The 19,504-nt window shown below is 37.0% G+C and overlaps 3 protein-coding genes across 7 annotated transcripts in view; 2 read left to right on the top strand and 1 right to left on the bottom strand.

Annotated features, from left to right (window-relative positions):
* Positions 1 to 199: 199 nt before the first annotated feature.
* On the top strand, positions 200 to 3,388 carry LOC116177397 (peroxisomal acyl-coenzyme A oxidase 3-like; the record flags this gene model as incomplete). Of its 2 annotated transcripts, none has more annotated exon segments than XM_031496366.1 (9): positions 200 to 361; positions 411 to 566; positions 615 to 762; positions 817 to 988; positions 1,036 to 1,315; positions 1,362 to 1,484; positions 1,533 to 1,887; positions 2,475 to 2,911; positions 2,963 to 3,388. In XM_031496366.1, coding segments are annotated over 9 exon segments (1,953 nt in total), but the record flags the coding sequence as incomplete, so codon positions are not given.
* Positions 3,389 to 5,878: 2,490 nt separating this feature from the next.
* On the top strand, positions 5,879 to 11,961 carry LOC116177286 (peroxisomal acyl-coenzyme A oxidase 3-like). 3 transcript variants are annotated; one of them, XM_031496219.1, is made up of 11 exons: positions 5,879 to 6,073; positions 9,190 to 9,353; positions 9,402 to 9,563; positions 9,613 to 9,768; positions 9,823 to 9,970; positions 10,017 to 10,188; positions 10,237 to 10,516; positions 10,688 to 10,813; positions 10,862 to 11,216; positions 11,264 to 11,706; positions 11,764 to 11,961. In XM_031496219.1, exons 2-11 carry the CDS (start codon positions 9,222 to 9,224, stop codon positions 11,836 to 11,838), a joined length of 2,049 nt encoding a protein of 682 aa, XP_031352079.1. In that variant the 5' UTR covers positions 5,879 to 6,073; positions 9,190 to 9,221; the 3' UTR covers positions 11,839 to 11,961. The 3 variants fall into 3 exon arrangements, with proteins under 3 accessions (XP_031352079.1, XP_031352081.1, XP_031352080.1); XM_031496221.1 differs by lacking the exon at positions 5,879 to 6,073 and adding an exon at positions 6,264 to 6,432; XM_031496220.1 differs by lacking the exon at positions 5,879 to 6,073 and adding an exon at positions 6,264 to 6,436.
* Positions 11,962 to 18,288: 6,327 nt separating this feature from the next.
* The window catches only part of LOC116176343, a 28,038-nt gene continuing 26,822 nt past the window's right edge, over positions 18,289 to 19,504 (bottom strand). Inside the window, exons 5-7 of one of the 2 annotated variants that reach the window (XR_004146429.1) lie at positions 18,610 to 18,742; positions 18,471 to 18,561; positions 18,289 to 18,418 (exon numbers count right to left, since the gene is read on the bottom strand). Coding sequence is in view for 1 of the 2 variants with exons in the window: in XM_031494860.1 (XP_031350720.1) it covers positions 18,384 to 18,418; positions 18,471 to 18,561; positions 18,614 to 18,742 (255 nt within the window). In the remaining variant the exon portion in view is untranslated. The remainder of the gene's footprint in view (positions 18,419 to 18,470; positions 18,562 to 18,609; positions 18,743 to 19,504) is intronic. The other variant, XM_031494860.1, reaches the window with a different exon arrangement.

Raw genomic sequence — 19,504 nt, 5'->3', positions numbered from 1 at the left:
TAAAAACAGTTTAAAAACCTGTACAAATGAAGCCTTTTAGAACGTATAAGATCTCCTTAAGAGATCAACATTTGAATTGCGATACTTATACCAAAAGAACGTAATTTATTTAACTAAAACCAATGTAGAGCCTCCTGTGTTTCGAATTGATATATTATAAAATGGATCTCCTTAATTCACATGCTTTTTTTCTTTGCAGTTAAAAATATGGAATACTTTAGAGGAAGACCCTCTTTTCCAAAGGTTCGACGAGGAGCCCACAACGCAAGAACAGAAACGGATAGCGGCGCTGCAATTACAGCAATTTAGAAAATACAAATTTATGCCTATAAGCACCAACAAGGCATTTGTTAAGGATAGGGTAAATTCCTTTACTTCTGTATTATTCTATTCAATGAAAGAAAATGTAGGCAAGGTGTCTCATGTCCATAAATGAAGCTCTCGCTGTAGTGTGTCCGGCTGTATCAGTCAAACAGGCTATTGGCGTCTATCTTTTTCAAAATACTTTGACAACACTAGGAACGGAAAGACATCAGCATATAATTGAGGAACTTTGGAATCAACAGGTAGTGTTAGTCTAGTGTTCTTGCTCCGAGTTGACGTGTACATTGTAGGCACTTTCGGCTTTAGCTTTAACTGAAGTTGCACATGGTAGTGATGCTAAAAATATGAGGACTACAGCAACTTACGATCAGGAAACTGAAGAGTTTGTTATAAACACACCCGATTTTCAGGCAGCCAAATGTTGGGTAGGAAATTTAGGTATACTGTTATTGTTTCACATACCTTATGTAGCTAACTGATGTAATGCCGCAGGAAAAACGTGTACTATGGTATTACTTTTTGCACAACTTTATACAGGTGGTCAGTGTTTTGGTTTACATGCATTTGTAGTACCGGTGCGAGATCCTAAAACACTTTTACCATATCCTGGATTAATAATTGGCGACATTGGTGAAAAAATTGGTCTGAACGGTATCGATAACGGGTAGTCTTCGCCTGTGTGTGTATTTATTAATATTTGGACTTTTGTAGGTTTGTAATGTTCCAGAATTATAGAATTCCACGTCAGAATTTATTGAACAGAGTTGCCGATGTAACAAAGGATGGTGATTATGAAAGTAGTTTTACAGAACCTGGAAAACTTTTGGGGGCAGCTTTGGAAAATTTGTCCGCTGGCCGCGTTGGGATCATGCAAGAAGGCTCGAATAATTTGATTAATGCAGTTACTATCGCAGTGCGATACGCTGCTTTGCGTACACAATTTGGATCTGACAATGGCCCTGAGGTGCCTATTATCGAGTATCAGTTACATGTTAGTATGATTTTTTTGCAACTCTTTGGTGATGTTCTCGTTTTAGCAATGGCGGCTGTTTCCGTATGTATCCGCCGCAGCTGTTCTGAAAATATTTACAACGTCCCTAACTGATGATTACTTAAACGCCGTTGAAATGTCCAACACAGATACGGCGATAGATAATTTGGTATTCTCCGAGTACACCTGTAGATTAAATCTCATTGCATGCTTGTAGAGGGAGATGATATCAGAAATACATGCAATAATATCAGCTACAAAGCCTTTGATTACATGGACTTGTTTGCACGCGATCCAAGAGTGCAGAGAGGCATGTGGTGGACATGGATATTTGAAAGCTGCACGATTTGGCGATTTACGAAGCACGGTGGACCCGTGTGTTAGTTACGAGGGTGATAATAACGTTTTACTTCAACAAACAAGTAACTGGTTGCTGAGGCAATGGTCTTCTGTAATTAATCACAATACAACCCATAGTCCCTTGAAAACATGCTCTTTCTTAACAAATTGCAACGAAATTCTTTCTAAAAGATTTGCGGGATCTTCTGTTCGACATGTGAAAACTGTGGCATGTAAGTTTATTGTAGTACAGGGGTAGATCATTTTTTGAGAGTTCAGATTATTTACCATTTCTGCACAAATATAGACTTTGACTTAACAAAAAAATTAACGTTTGCCAGATTGTAATGGAATTGGTATCAAATAGAAGTCTGTAACTGTATGTTGCCTAGGTAACAGAGGTGCCCTAATCGTGCGAGATAACTGTTTGATAAATTTTCCATTTTCCAGGAAATGTCCCCGATAGCTTTTCTTGCATGGATTGGGGATTGTGGGAGGGTGCACCGTCCTGTTAAAACTGTGTGCCATACATTGTATTCGTAATAATAACAAATGCTACTCAATACAGTATGTACTTTCTTTACTGACCATATAAAAGAATTAATTAAAATTTCGGTTTTTCTGGCATATCTTTGGAACTAATCGGAATTATATGGTTTTGTTTACAGCATGATAAGTACTGTTGCACAACGTTTCCTTCATGTAACTATGTATAAGTTTGTAAACTTAGTCCAAGTTGTTATACTACTTGTAAAACCTCAAAAAATGAATTATCCCTCTTGTAGGATATTTGGAAATGTGCATAATATTTTTTTTTCAGTCGTAACACAAACATACGAATGGTTAATAACGTACCTACTTAAAAACACTCACCAAAAACAAAGCGAATTGCTAACAACACAGTGTAAATTTACCGCACGCAACAATTCTCAAGTGTATAAAGCTGCCCCTCTATCTAAAGCATATGGAGAGTATGTCGCGTTAAAATATTATTGGAATCACATAAATGAGCATGTGGAGGCAGATTTGCGGTCGATTTTAGGTACCTTAGGCTTACTGTATGGTTTATCGTGTTTAGATAAACATTTGGTTTATCTACTGCAGGGAAATTATGGTAACGGTTCATTAGTGAACTACATCCAAGATGCGATTTTGGAGTTATGCAATGAAATGAAAAAGTGTGCGGTATCGGTAACGGATGCACTTGCCCCACCTGACTTTGTAATAAACTCAGTTCTTGGAAAGGCCGATGGAAAGGTACTTAAGTTGGACATATTATATCTATCACTTGATACCTTATTATTTCAGTTGTATGATAATATTCAAGCAGAGTTTTTTAATAATCCCAATGCTATGTCGAGGCCTACCTGGTGGAGAGAAATCAAACTTGATGATAATCCAAACCTGAAGCTAATGTCGAAGTTATGATAAGATTAGAATAACAACATAGTTAATTTTTGCTGCTGTGATTACATGCCTTTAATGTACGTAATTGTGAAGACAATCCTTAAGTTATATTTGTATATTTTATCTTCTTTGTGCACAGTTTTTGTTTAATTACTTACATATAGGTACGTAATACCTGCATTGTACAATCAATTTCCATAACTGCCAAGCACAAGTTCTTAAAGCGCAAGTGTGATATTCTAATTGAATTGATTATATTGTCAAATCCAAAGAAATGTTATTTGATATGTGTATTACATATATTTACTAAATAAACTTTTAGTATAATATATCTTTTACTGACTAATAAAAGCATTTTTTGTGTGACTTTGGCTAATAAGGATACATCCTTGACAATATCACAATATTTTGCTTCATTTGTGAGTATTTTTGAACAATCTCGAGATATTTTGAAACTGACATAGGTACTTGGAATACTAGAAAATGTCACACGTGTTTTATTACAGCGAAATGAGTTATGTCTGATATATTTCGCTAACTCGCCATATTACACGAAATTACAAAACTGATCCATAAATAAGATGAATCCATATTGGCATATATACCTTTGGTCACTTAACGTTTTCTTATAAAAGTCACCGTCTTTGTAAATAAAATGAGTTCAGTTGAAAAAGATAATACACCGTCCATTCAGTGGCTTGTTGCAAAATAAGAAGAAAAGTCGGTAGTGCAAAATTCGAATCCTGTAAAGCCTACTATAAAAATATGAAAATTGTTTTTGTAAATGAATAGGAGGTATCTTACGAACAAAGTCTTAAATGCATCATAACGCTGTTATATATGAAGGAAATGTCTAAGGTATTTAAATCTTCCATCATTCAAAACTTCAAACAATGCTGCGATTAAGAAATGGAACAGATACCCTAAATTACACGCGTTTGTGAAAGCTTCAAACAAGGAATAGGAATAGGTACAAGTCAAAGAAATCTTTTGCATTTGTAGAAGTCCACCTGAGAGGATTTTTTATTTAAGTCCCAGATGATAGTTTCATAAGCCATATTTGAAACTATTACTTCGCAACCTTTAAAGCACTGCTGTTTTAATTTTTAAAGGCCCCATTTCGCACGCATTTGAGTGTTTGAAATGGAGATTGTGATTCAGGTATAATTTATAGGATTATTTTTTTTTAATTCCTATATCTATGTACAGTACTGATACCGTCTAGAAAAGCTAAAAATGCTTCAAATGATTCTGAAAATGTATTATAACGCTCTTGATTTTCTTGCAGCTACATCAGTTCTATCTCTTGTATGAGCCTCTGTGACAGGATCCACGAAATTCTGTTGGTGGTTGACTGTTTCGTGATGGTATCCGACTTGGTGCAAATTGCTAACTCTCCACTCATTGGAATAAATAATAAACGACCCCACTTGTGCTTTCCCGATATATTAATTGTTAAGATTCGCGGTAAATCATTTCCAGTGGCGTAACTAGCGTTTTTCTCCTTTAATAGAATAATAGAAAAACGGGAACAATGCAAACTTAAAAACTGCCAGGATATGTTACATATATAATATGTACAACAACAACTACAATATAGCGGATTGACTATAGAGGAGTCTTAAGGAATTGTTCTCGATGTTGAATGTGGAACTTTAGACGGAAATTTGTAAATTTTCTAGAGGGTTTTCATTTCACAACGCTTGCTATTTGTAATTTGCATAAAAAACTGCAATGGTACGACCTATGGAGGTTGACCTTTGTTTTAGCGTTTTCGTCCGTACCGCCAACTACCTGCATCCTATCAAATTCTCTTTACCAAATAGTAGTAAAATCAAATATTGATTGATTATGAATTAATGGTGGAATGAATTTAAAAAATCATAACAAATACCTACAAAATAAATGAATTTGACACATTTCACGTTGTTATTGTTTGTTATGTATTGGAAACACCTACGGTTATATCAAGTATCCTAAAAAAACGTCATAACATATTACTTCTGTACCAACTTATTTGTCCTTCCAAAAATCTATTTTTTTTTGTTACTTTTTACTTTTTCTTCTTCTCTTGCATGAGATCAGTGCAATATCGAGTCACATCGACGCGAATTGACGCTGCAAGTAGAAGAGCATAACCCTCCTTTATACCAGCGTTCTCTCTGATACCATTGAATAATATATTATTCAATGCTGATTACATACGATCTCAAGAGAGTTTCTGTTTAGAATTACCTCCAGTGACACTCCCCAGCCTATTAGCACTGTTATTTAATCTGTGCTAATAGTAATTATGTCATGCTTGAAAGAAATGCACTGGCATATTCAATACTATATGGATCAGTACCTGCGCTTTCTGTGTTTAGTAGGTAATTATTTTTGCGCGAGAATCCGCGACGGACATGGCTAGTTAAACTTTGATTTAGCTAATGATGGGTGATTTACCTATTATGATCATCACCTTGAAATAAGAAGTTATCAGTTCTTTGATCTCTCATAAATATCCACAGTCCTACTGTTAGACTTTTTAAATTTTTTATTGCCACATCAAAATACACATCAGGAAAGTTTCATTTTAGGTACATATTAGGTAACCACAAGGTAAATATGTAACACTGTCTAGACCGCTTATACCCTAAGAGGTAATTTCGTCTTGGATATTTATATTTGGGTAAGCCTTGCACTTGCTTCGGTATTTCACGCCTTGTTATCTACAATTGTGGGATCGCCATTGAATTCCCCAACCGCGGTATCGCCTGGATTTTATGGATTTAAAAGATTCAAGGTAATCACAATTATATAACTGACCAACTCGTAGCCGTGAGTGTTTTGTGGACTTTTTAAGTGATACATTATTGGTCGGAATTATTGTATAAGTACAACCAATTGTACCATGCACAGAAAATTGGTCATTTTGCTCTGTTCAGTATATTTATTCTTTAGCTACTGGTGAATGTTTAAATTAAGCGGTGGTGTGAGCACATTTCAGCATTTTTTACGGATTATCAAAAGGTATGCCCAAATTAACATTTTTCAACGTGGGTTTCTTTGGTTTTTTAAACAGGTTTGCTTAATCAAAGGCGACTAATTGAACCATATCACAAAAACTGTGTAATTTGGTATAATTAGTTCTGTAAATAATTACAGATGCGAATAAATTAGTGACATCATAGGTCAAAATAAAAACGCTTCCCATCATTAGTTTTTATCATCTCTTCCTCAAAGAGACACAAAAGTTGTTTTATGTTTTGTTTAAATTTGTGTGTGAACAATTTGATATAGTTGTAATTTTAACGTGTATTTACGCTTTTTTTACCTACAATAAGTAAGAAAAACGCGTTGATTTTCGATACTTCTTGGAATACTACAGAGTAAGTAATTTTGTTTTAAATTTGGCCTTGGCGAACCTCTCAAGACTGGACCATTCTTTAAAGTTTAAATTGACGCTGGTCGTAATATAAATTTTACTGAAAAGAAAAAACTCGTAATTTTGTCTACATATTAAGGCTGCAGCCTTGCGTAGGTACTTTTAGCTGAACTTGATAATTGCACATCGAAATCATCGAATCAAATTTTTCAACGAAGGAAACGGAACTCATTACCCGAAATAAATTTAAAGATCTTTGAAGACCTATACCAAAATCGGTTTCCTAGTGCATCGCTCTCGATCTCAAAACATTCGATCCGTAGAATTCCCGAAAATCCTTAGCGCCCGTCCTTACTGTCCAAAGTATCCGTACACCAAATTTCAAGACAATCGGCCACTTTAAAAAAGAATTATAGCGCACACGGACGGACGGATGGACCACAATACCAAACTATAAAGGGTTTGAGGATCCATAAACAAGTTTTTCCTCTCTTCGAAAATAATACATTTTGTTCTGAAATCGCTCGAGAATGCTTACCTTTTCGAAGCTACAAAATGCTTTAATCCAGTACTTTTAGCCCGTTACGCAACGAACTTTTTGCCTGTTCACGCCAAATATGTCAAATAGTTATTAAGGATACGATTTCATAGATAATAAGATTATCAAAATTCCTTAGGTAATTTATGACGATGATGATTGGTTGTCGTATGTAAAAGTTATGCACGTTTTACTTTCAAAAACAGCATCTCAAGAAATAATTCGTGGGAGGGGAGGGGGGGGCTTTTAGACAGTGAAATTTGATGGCCGTCTGGCACACCTTCAAGGTATAGGCTACCTACTGCAAAAAATTCCAGGACTCTAGGCCCATTCCCCTAGCTAGAGGTAGTTCGAAACGGCAGAAGTGGATCCGGACGGACGGACAAAACGCAAAAAATAGCACATTTTTTTAATTCTTAAAAAATGCGCGAAAAATAGATGTGATATTATGATATATTGACAAATTGTTATGGGAGAAGACGAAAAGGAATTATTGTTAGAATTATTGTGTGATTTGTCCATCCGTCTTCGTGCCGTGTGGAAATTTTACGCAAGTGCACATGCAAAAGGTTCCTATTAAAAAAGCTCTTTGTTACGATTTTAAGTTGAACAGCTACTTTCAGAAGAATAACTGTAGCCAAACATTTGGCTGAAAATACTATCAAATGCTATTTCATGACTAAGAAGCAACAACAACAACTAATTAATAAGAGCGCAGCATGAAAAACGGTTGCGCACTTGGTAAACGAAAACGAAAAATACCCAATCTTCTAGTTATTTCGCTAGAGAAACTAAAGAACTGGTTTTGGTAATACTTTCGCAAAAATGTTATACTTATTCTTAAATACATTCTTTTGGGGCCTAACCAGGAATTACAGTTGGAATTTTCAAAAACCTAATTTTGGATTCGTTATTCTCACGTTCAAAAATGCCCAGATAAAAATTTCGTCGGAAGTAGAATGTCTGTTCCTATCCACAGTTTGGATTTGACAAAAGCAGAAAAGGCACACCGAAAAATCTAGGTAGTCCCACCATTGGTTTATCTTTTATACCATGGTATACTAGAGCGTGCTTAAAAATAACGAATTCAAAATTATTTATATTATTATTAACATACAACCCTTGCGCTTCTAAAATAAAATCTAATTTCTACGGCACTGGAAAATGTGACTGTAACAATTAATATTTTGCAATGAAATAATTAATACTACGGCTAGCTCAGTAATAAATAAACCTTCAATTACTTTTACCTTGTAGAACCTTTATCGGTTTTGTGGAAAAATTCCGTCAAGTTGAAAAAGCAAGCGGTTAGGTCTTTTATTAAGGCTCTCTTGTTATTAAAAGTAAACGTTTGAACCATCTGAACAGCCACCGGCAATTCATCATTTTATTCATCAAGTTAATGTTATTTGTCCTCAAACTTTGTGTGAGGTTTAGAAGTTATCAGCGTTTGTGTAGTTACGTGGGGACGCTAAACGAAACGTTTTGAGTTCATACCAGCGCAATTAATCTTTTACACAAAAATAAATTTCAAGTCTGCGTCAAAGATCAATCGAGTTTTGCCTTTCTCTCAAGAAAATTGGTGCATAAATAACAATTTTGGCAGTTCTTGGATAACCATAGGTTGCACTAAAAATAAATCGACCATGATAAAAGCGATGCATTTATGCAAGGGTTGTATTTTATTGTTTGAAGATGTTTCATCTTCCATCTATTTATCAAAAAGTGTTAGTTGTTTTCTGATATGAAACTTTATACACGTATTCTTATCTCAAATAAATAATCATTAAAATCTTATCTGGAATAAGTATTTAAAAAAATGTTGCCCATCCGAAAGTGACATTATGACTATCTCTTGGAGTATGTAAGTAGCAATTGCGATAAGATAGTTAGGTATAATTACATCATCTTTGGACTTATAACCCCCTAGAATTCCTGAGATGTTGTTGAAGTAGGTAGATAATGCATTCCAGACTGTTGCACTAACATTTTTGGAACGGTCTATAGTAGTTTTTAAACATGTTTTATAATAAGAAGAATACATGGTCACCTGTATATTCATTTTTATCAGTATTGAGCGCGTATGCGACTTACCAATTCTCGATTCCGTCTTAAAGATAGAGCGTCCCGATTATTCATATACGATTTACCAATACTCCACAGTAAACTATATACGAAACGGTTCCGCCCGATAACGAAGTGATTGCTTTATCGTACTTTCAGTTGCTATCGATGCCCGTACGTGAGAAGTTACTATGGATTTGAGTCAAGATTCGTTCATCCAGGATTTTCCACCTGGAGATCTAGATTTCTACAGAAAACAGGCCACGTTTAACTGGAAGAAACTGAAATTGGTTTTTGAAGATCCACAACGTATTAAAACGAAGGTTCGTACCTAGGCTGCTGTTTATTCCAAATGATATCCTTCTTTGTAGAATTTCTTGTGGAGTCTTTTCGAGAAAGAGTCTGCCTTCAAACAAAATAATGGGGAACCATCAATAGAAGAGCAAAAACAAATTGTCATTCGCCAACTGCTTGCGGTTAGGAGCTACAATGTATTACCAGCCGATATTCATTCCACTCCACTAAAGCAATGGGTAAGTGGCGAAATTTCGCACGTGGAATATCTGATGGGATGAATTGCAGTTAAGGGTTTTTATGACCATTGGCCAGGCCTTGGTGGTAGTCTCTCCCGATGCGGCAGTGAAACTGATCGTCGACGTTGTTTTAGCGCACATGTCTATCATCCTTTTAGGCAACGATAGACAGAAAAAGATCGGCCAACTGGCCTGGGAGAGCATGGTAGATGATCAAAAATACATGATACGAATTATTTCTCTATTCTTACATTTGTAGAGACATGCCGCTTTTATGCTGACCGAAGTTGCGCATGGTAGCGATACTAGGAACATGCAAACCACCGCGACCTACAACGAAGAAAGTCAAGAATTCATTCTGGATACTCCAAACTTTCAAGCCGCTAAGTGTTGGTCGGGAAATTTGGGTAAGCTGAAAGCTGAAAATTACAATTGCGGTAACTAACTTTTAAGGAATGAGTTGTACAATCGGCATAGTGTTTGCGCAGTTATACGTCAAAGGATCGTGTTACGGGTTGCACGCATTTTTAGTTCCAATAAGGCATCCAGGCACTTACGAAGTCTACTCTGGGATAACAATCAAAGATATGGGCTTAAAACTGGGTTTAAACGGAGTTGACAATGCGTATGCGTTAAATGCGTTAAAAAACACTGACCTCACTTCTTATTATAGAATCATACTCTTCCACAAGTACAAGATTCCCAGATCCAATCTATTGAACAAATTTGCAAATGTTACTGCAGATGGGCGGTATATCACACAGTTGTCGAGCCCGGGAAAGGTTTTTGGATCTACGATTGGTAATTTGTCAACGGGGCGTGTATCGGTGGTGCAAGAAAGTTCGGAGTACTTAATTTGTGCGGTAGTGATCGCCGTTAGGTACGCTGCGGTAAGGAAGCAGTTTGGAGCGAACAAAGACGAAGAACTGGCAATTATAGAACATCAATTACATGTACGTTACTAGGTACCTTGTAAGTGTAGACTGCCTTATTTTCCTTTACGCTCAGTACATACAAATTGTGCACTGATGCAAAGGACCAAAGTCGTGTGCTGGATCTATACTCTAGGTATAGATGTGATGTGGTAATTACCAGGTGATTGATGAGAAATTATGCGTTTTCAGCAATGGAGGCTGTTTCCGCATTTGGCAGCTGCAGCCGTGTTGAAAGTTTTCGCGACCTCAATTGCAGATGACTACATCAACATGCTTATACAACAAACAACCGAAAAGGACTCAGTATTTAGCACGGTACCTCAATAATTCTCGTTCTCACACATTTACACAGTGCCATTTTAGTCCGCTTATAAAACAGAAATGCACGTGATCTTATCCGCAGCAAAGCCTCTGACAACTTGGTCCTGTCAGGATGCCATCCAACAGTGTCGCGAGGCATGCGGCGGTCATGCTTTTTTAAACGCGTCGCGTTTTGGTGTTCTGCGAAATTCCAATGACGCAAGGGTTACGTACGAGGGTGATAACAATATCTTGCTACAACAAACTAGCAGGTGGCTCTTGAAGCTGTGGGATGGCTTAAAACAAGGCGTTCCCATAAGTACTCCCTTAGGCACGTGCAATTTTTTAAACAACCACTCCGCAATTCGAAATAAAAAATGTACAGCCAGCACTAGTGACGATGTTAAATCTTTTACATGTAAGCAATCACTTCTCCATTATAATAACGCAGCAATCCACTTCTAGTTTTGCAAGAATCATTCGAATGGTTAATCACTTACCTACTTCAAGAAACCAGCGAGAAACTTCTAACAGGATTCGAGTCTTCAGGATGCCTATTTACCGCATTTAATAATATTCAAGTATACAAGGCCAACGTTCTCTCCATGGTGTACATTGAATACGTTGTCCTGTCTCGGTATTGGTCGATTATTCACAATGACTGTGTAGATATCAGTGTTCGAAGGGTTTCAATAACAATAGGTCTGCTGTATGGATTATCATGTTTAGATAAGCATTTAATTTATTTGTATGAGGGAGGCTTTACTCAACCTTCCCTCTCTAAGTTAGTTAAAGATGCAATATTAGATATATGTTCCATTTTGAAGTGCGATGCTGTTGCTGTAGCTGATGCGTTGTCATTTCCAGATAGTGTCTTAAATTCCGTGTTGGCAAAGTCTGATGGAAAGGTAAGGCGCCTTAAGTTAGTGTTAGGGACTGACTAAAATTGATCGCACTTTTTTCAGCTTTATGAAAACCTAAGAAACGAACTTTTTAGAGGTGATACTTGTGTACCTGAAATTTTGGCGTCGAAACTCTAAATGGCGTTGCGTGGATAAGTTATTATTTTCATGGATTTTATTTGTGCGGCAGGTTATAATTTCGTGTCTAATGGTCTCAGCCATAAAATTGTACATGTACTTAAATAAAATGTTTATAAATTACTTTGTTTTTCTGCAGTCTCGTAGGAGCATCGAAAGTTTTGCGAACCTTCAAAGTTGAACCCTGGAATTTACAACTGAACTGTTAATCCCGTTATTTTGTAGGTACATAGTTGTTCCGCAGATTCAAATCCTTTTGGAATTATACGGCAAAGGCATATTTTCTCCTCGCCCTTATCAGACTGACAGTAGGTAAGCTAATTTGGCACAATCGAGTTTGAATTTAGCTGAAGGTAGAAAGTAATCGGCAACTTTGAAAGAATATTACTTCCCTTAGGTCTTTTTTGTTGATGGCGATCATACATTTAAATTAAATATTTCAATTTTCTCCCCAACAACAGATTCTAATGAGTCGCGCCACAATTTAGTTGAATTTTAATTGTAATTAATGATAACGAGGTAGATACGAAGAAACGCATACGATTTTCAGTAGGGGAATTTTTTGCCACTCGGCTCATCGTATTGAGAAACCGGACGTTTAATCCGGTTCATAATCAATAGCACCGATTCTTGAACTCAGAAATCGTTTGGGGAAAATTTGATATCGCTGACTTTTTTCGTTCTCGAGTTAAACGAGGAACAGACGAACAGCCGGATCAAACCATCACATAAGGGGAATTGATTTTCTCTTGAAAAATTCCCCTAAAAAGGAATGTAATTTAACATGGCAAAAGGCAACATGACAGTTTTCAATATCTGTAATTAATTTTATTGATTTTTCATCAATACTTCCCCTAAAACCTAAAAACAAGTCTTTACTCCGATGATGCTTCGAAAGCTCTCGAAACGCTGTCTTTGGTGAGCAGATCAGCTTCTTGTTCATCTGAAGAACCAGTTCAAGAATTTTACGAGTGTAGGCTTCCTGGGAAATATAAATGGATCATTATTCAACTTTTGAATTTTCCGTCCCAGATAAAATTTGGCATCACTGATTTGTACCTACCTGGAACGTTTCGTTGAACACAGCAATAATTAAACGACCTAACCATCATCCACCCACGTGAAGCGTCATTATCAACGTTGTCCGGAAGTTCAAAAAGATCATTTTCACTTTGAGTAAAGATCACATTTACACAAAAAAATTGTTGATCGTCGTATTCCAGCATCTAGGAGCTTGGCGTTGTTCATAAATGCTCTTTCCCAATTGACACACCCTATCAGTTCCATCATCGTAACCTTCCATGGTTGATTTTCTATAAAGGAAAGCACTTTTGACGCCAAATTGAATCATTTTGAGTCCCTCGCGTGCGCGCGCGCGCACACACACACACACTCATCAGAGAACGTACTCATCTCACGGTAGGGCTGAAGGTTTCAGTGAAATCAATCCCTTCACGTTTCAGATAGCCCTTGGCTACAAGACGTGCCTTGTAACGCTCCACTAAATCATCAGCATTGTACTTGACCTTGTACACCCACCGATAGTCAATCACCTTCTTATCAGTTGACCTAGGAACTAGGTCTCAAGTGTGATTTTCATTGAGCGCATTTATCTCCTCAATCATTGCCACTTTCCAATTTTTGGGTTGAGAGCTTTCAATGGCTTCCGTGTTCGTAGACGGTTTAGCTTCATAAGCTGTCATGGTGTAGCATTCTGAGCTTCCACTTACTGCATAGTCCTTCAACTTCCTCCAAATCTTCGATCTGTATCGGAGTTTCCACTGTTGTTTTCCTCCATTTTCCTCGAATGAGTCTTCATTCTTAAGTGTTCAGAGGTTGTCCTTGTTGATGCAAGCTTGAATTGATTCCACAGATTCTACTGCTGGTAGGTACTAACGGGTCTGGTGCTGATGTAGGATTGAGATCTCCTTCTTCTGAGTTAGTGACGTCACACTCATACTCGCTTTTATTGGTACCAAAGATGGCAGTCGACTGCTTTTCCATTTTGGAGATCGCATCCCTTGACATCCCTCTAGAATCCATACGCGATAACCGTCCTTGTCCCCAGAGTACCCAACCAGATAACTTCGACGAGCTTATTCTTGTCAAACTTCCTCCTCTTCTCTTTTGGTGAGTGTACAAAGCATTGAGTACCGAATAATTTAAATGCTAAACAGGGATATAATTTAACATGGCAAAAGGCAACACAAATTTTAACCAAATGATTAACAACATCGCATGTCTCATTGATAGACGCATTTTAGAGTTTCTACCAAAACAGGAAAAGGAAAATTGAAACAAAAATTCCACCGAATTTGCTGCATAAACAACTTTTCTTTGTGAAACATGGTCATCGGTAAAAAGTAAAATTCGCTGGAACGTTTCATCAAAATCGATCTGTAAATAACGATTTTCTTATTTTTTAATCATGGTCCAGATGGTTAGGGTGAAATTAAGATTCAAACAAGAAGTAAATATTTTAAAATCCTGTGTACTAGTTACAGCACAGCACAGCACTGATAGGCAGACGGACAGGAAGAGTGTCTGCAATAGCGGAAAACAAGTAAGTATAATATGGAATTTCAAATAAAACCAAATAATCTGGCAGAGTGTTTAATTCAAAAAATTGGCTGTGCGGCTGGCACAGATACCACCCACACATCTGCGCATGCGCGTTCTAACCAAAAGCAGTTCAGCCCTTTATTTTATGCCTAAGAGTATGCGTACCAAATTTGGTTCCAATCGGTTCAGCAGTTTAGCCGAAATGAGAGTAGGTACACAGTACAGACAGAGAGGCCGATCGACATCTACGAGGTTTTCTTTGATTCGAATTTCTGGTGCTTCAAAACGTGTATTTCCGTAAAAAATGTGGGGAGTCATTTTTTTCCCGTACAATCCCCCCTTCCTAATGTGAGGGTGGTAAAAATTGCAATTTCCGCGTTTATTGCGATTGTAAATCCATTTTCAAATTACTTAAATACTTACCTTGTTTCAATTTATTCTTTGCCATCTAATCAAAGAAAATGTCTAGCAATCGTGTTTTTAAGGACTCTTAAAAGGTTTTGTCGGTTGTCCATCCTTAATAGACAGTCTAGTTTAAGGGTGTTTAAGAATATTTTGAAATCTTTGAGAACTAGTGAGAACTTTTAAGAATTCTATCATCCCGTAACGTGTTCCCCGGTCAAAAATAAAATAAAAACATTTAGGAGGATTTTTCAAAATATTATGTGCGTTTATTAGCCTTTAAAAGTGCTTTTCTAGAGTATTGTGAAAATGTACTCCAGAACTTTTAAGAGCACCAGCACCCAAGTGTTTCTAACACGATGAAAAATAAAATTTTGTATGCACCTCAGGCATTACTCGATATTTAACCCTCGGGCAACTTACAATCTCTCGGACCGGAGGCCCTTGGGCTCTGTCGCCCTCGGCATATATATCGCCTTAATGCCCTTGATGCATAAATAACTATTAATGCGTATATTAAGCGGTTCTAAAATACAGGAAGTATTCGAGGCTTTTAAAAGGTCCTCCGAAATTCTCTATAGACTCATAGAGACTCTAAAAGAAGATTTTACAGGCTTTAGGCTGTTGACGACTCTTAGTTGTTCTTAAATGTTGTAAAAGGCATTTTAATGCACTTAGAAACCCTTAGAAACTTGTAAAGGCTTTTAAAATTTAACTGTTTAGTAGCATTGAGAGCCTACAACAGACCATTAAGTGTTTTTGAGAATCCATAAGGATCCCTAAGAGATTTCAATAAACTATAAGGGTGTTCAATATACAAATATTTAATATTGTATATTGAACACCCTTATAGTTTATTGAAATCTTTGGAGTATTCCATATCATATTGGAATTTTTATGAGTACTGAAAACGTGTTTGTGTATTTCCAAAGCTTCCAATAGTCTCGCAGTTAAGAGCCGCAGCCGAGATTTTAAAGGCGTTTAAGAGCTTTAAAAGGTTTTTAATGATCCCTGAGTCTTTAAAATACATTTGAGAACCTTCCAGTGTTAGAGGTATTTATTACTCTTTAAATCTCTAGAAGTTTACGAATATTCTAAAAAATCTGCAAGCGGTTTACTCTTTGTAGCTTTGAGTTCGGAATCTAAGAGCTTTTAGGAGTCGTTAAGAGTGTCGAAAACACCTCAAAGCCTTATAACTTTAGTTTTTGGGAGCACTTAAGGTCTTCCAAAGCCATTTGCTGCATCTTAACATGTCTTACTACTCCTTAAAACCTCTTACGGATCTTTAATGATTTCAATAATGTTTTAGGAGCTTTTAAGGGTTCTTATGGGCCTTTAGGATCCTTAACAAATTTTCTTTGGGGTATCCGTTATTTTTGCGTTTTTCAGCCTTTTAATGCCGCAGAGTCCTCAAGAGCTTCCCATGCAGCAATAGTTGAACAATGCGAGATTTTTCTGCTTGATCGCGATTATGTATAAAAATCGTTGGAACGAGCAAACGAAAGGATATACAGGCGTATATAAGTACTTATGTAAAAAAGTGCTAGAAGACAACAATAGAAAGTGTAGAAGTGTAGAACCAAAACATGAGGAAGATGTTATTGCTTACATTATTATACGAAGAATCACCAGGAATTAACCGAGAACACAAGTAGCTACCTATACCTACCATCAAAGTAGGTAATCAGGTTTCTAATAATTGTACAGCATGTTAACTATAAGCTCTTGGAAGCCACAGTTACGAAGGACCTATTGCATTTGACATTATTAAAATCTTGTGCAACGGAGGAAGTTGGGATTGTACTTTTACTCTCAAACTCCTGCTCTTATATCATATATGACTTAGGGTCGTAACGCTTGCAGCTTCCAAAACTTCATTTGGGGTATCTGAACTGTCGCTATCGCCCATTTTGATACGCACAAAACACACGCAAAGGTGCTAATTATAATTACATATGACAGGAAATGCTTTGTTTTTAATTGTCTAAGATAACTATGATTTTCAGAAAAAATATGTTTATGAGCAAATTTTTGAATTCTTTTTTGATGATCGCCTAAAAAATGTTGTGTGCACCTTGGCCAAAAGTGATTTGTTAGGCCTCATCTGAATTGCGGCCTCGGCTACCGCCTCGGCCACAAACAGCAGCTTCGGCCAAAAAAGATCACTTTTACGGCCTTGGTACACAAATATCTATTTATTTGACGAGATACGAAAAATTTGTCAAATATAGTTTCATATGTGACATTACCGTATATCCGATCGCATATTAAAATTTCCGGCATCACTTCCGGTTTACTGGAAATCGATGCAATTTTTGTTTTTTTAATGCAATGCCTATGCTTTTTAAGACCGACAGACCGACATCATCGAGGTTTTGTTTCATTCGGATTTTTGGTGCTTCAAAACATGTATTTCCGTAAAAAAAAAATGGGGGAGGGGGTCATTTTTGACCCCAATGCGGGTGGTAAAATGGAGAAGTTTGTTTGTGATTAAATATTTAGAAAATTTCTGAAATCTAGCATTCCGTGTGCCATATAATATCACACAGAAAATAACTAGAATAAGTTGTTCAATGTTTCCATATGCATATTTCATGTTGTTGTACAAAAAATTGATTGCCCTGTTAAAATATCGTAAAAAACATAGGCATTGCATTTGAAAAACAAAAGATGCATCTATTTCCGGTTAAATCGAAAGTGATATAGGAAGTTTGAACATACAATCGGATAGATCATAATGTCACATATTACATTATATTTGACAAATTTTTCGTAAGAGATATTGAGGTGACCCTCTTATCTCGAACGCACTGTATATGACACACTGTCTAAATTTTTTAAGAAATTTCCGACATAAGTGAAAATCATCCTGTTCTTCTGTTTGAATGCATTCTTTCTCTTGATTGGATTACTGTATGTATATGGCTGTAATTAAATGTATGAAAAGACCATTTGTGGTAGATCCCGGAGAAAAGGGCCCTTCGGGGAATTTCCGTAGTATCCCGGTTGTCCAATCGTAATTGGGATTTATTTTAAATTGAGAAATTTTTATCAAAGATCGTTTGAGTTTAGTTACAATGGATATTGCTAGAATACTGGATTACTCAAGGTCAGGAGAAGGAAAAGAATGGAAAAAAATCTTACAGCATCACGAAACATAGTAAATTGGCGTTTACAGTATCATTACCATGAAACGTCACCGTTTAACTTTGAGTTTTAGTGAAATATACGACAATGCTTAAAATGAATTGCAAATTGTGCCGTCCGTCTCTGGAATGGGTGCAATTCCAGCAGAATAAAGCTTCCATTGCTTTGCCATTTTTCAAGGATTGTTGGTGGCGCCAATTCAAAATAAAGTAGGACGGGACAACAGCGCACACATAAAAAAGGTTTGGGGGATCCTGCTTCTTAGTTTCATATCCCGTGTTAATTTAGCATGTTATTTAGGAAATGGTAACATCTACAGCATCCACCATAAAAATGTTTGTCATAAGGTACGTGTATTACATTGATACATTCCCACAACTACAAAAATGTTACAAGAGATGTTTATCCAATATTGTGTTGAGCTAAAACCCTCTTTAAATATTGTAATGTCCCAACTCCCTATGGTACACTAAAACATATTCATTTTAACTTAACTGTAAAACTGCAGTAATTAGAAATACCTTGTTGTCTAACATAGCTGTGATTAAAACGCGAACCCACGTTCCTCAGGCGTAGTATTACCGCTATTCTACGTAGTGTGAAGTTCATCTCCTATGATAGAACGACAATGTAAGGCTCTTAAGAACGCAAGAAACGTACGAACATTTGGTATTACGAAGAGACCCTCCACACTTGAGGTTTCTTCCGTTAATAGGTTCAGTTCAGTGGGTGCCATGCGAATAATTTCCACAAAGACTGTTGCAATTCTTCTCCAGTGGCGTAGGTCGTTTGTCTAGAAAATATGCACTATTTAGAATCATTAGTACGTACCATTGTTAGGTTTTTTTATGGAAAATCTCAGGCAAGGGCGAAATTTGGAGATTCATTTTTGTTCTCTGTTTGCTAATAACTACAGCTGCCAGCTGTTACTTATTAGAAATGACAATTTCGCCGGAAATCTCTTCAGTTGTAGATGGTTTTGAACACTTTTATGGGAATCAAAGATTCTATTATTTAAATCGTGATTACTGATTATGCAAACAAAAGGAGAAGAAGATTATTGAAAAATGAACCCCTTAATACTGAAATGAAAGTTACGGGTGTCAGGTACAGCCCTTTTCGGTGCGATATCTTCAAAAAAAGTATAAATATAGCTGCGGTTAGGCACCCATCGGGCGCGTCCCCAGGTGGCGGATAGGGGAACGCCCACGCAAGCCCTGAATGATCGTAAGGTGACAAGTGTCTCTGTGTGGGTAGTAGCGATTATAAGTTGCTCGTCGGGGCTGAAACCCAGACTGGCAGCAACGAAGGTCGCTACCGCGGACCAACCTCCCAAGTCAAGGTGTTAGCTACCGTGCTGAGGACTGCGTGACACTGGGGTGCAGTGTCGATAACGGTGCCCCTCGGATACCGGGCGACCTCCGAGTGGTATTGTAGCCAAGCCCTGCGCAAGCGGCTCTGCGCAGGTGATACCGCTCTTCCGCATTACTCGTGGGAACAATATGGATACAAAACAAAAACATAATTTTCCTTTACAGGGCTCCTCGTCAGGGGG

This window comes from Photinus pyralis, unplaced genomic scaffold (genome assembly GCF_008802855.1).
Source record: "Photinus pyralis isolate 1611_PpyrPB1 unplaced genomic scaffold, Ppyr1.3 Ppyr1.4_LG7, whole genome shotgun sequence".
Classification (NCBI taxonomy): Eukaryota; Metazoa; Arthropoda; class Insecta; order Coleoptera; family Lampyridae; genus Photinus; species Photinus pyralis.
This window is presented reverse-complemented; position numbering and strand designations above follow the sequence as displayed.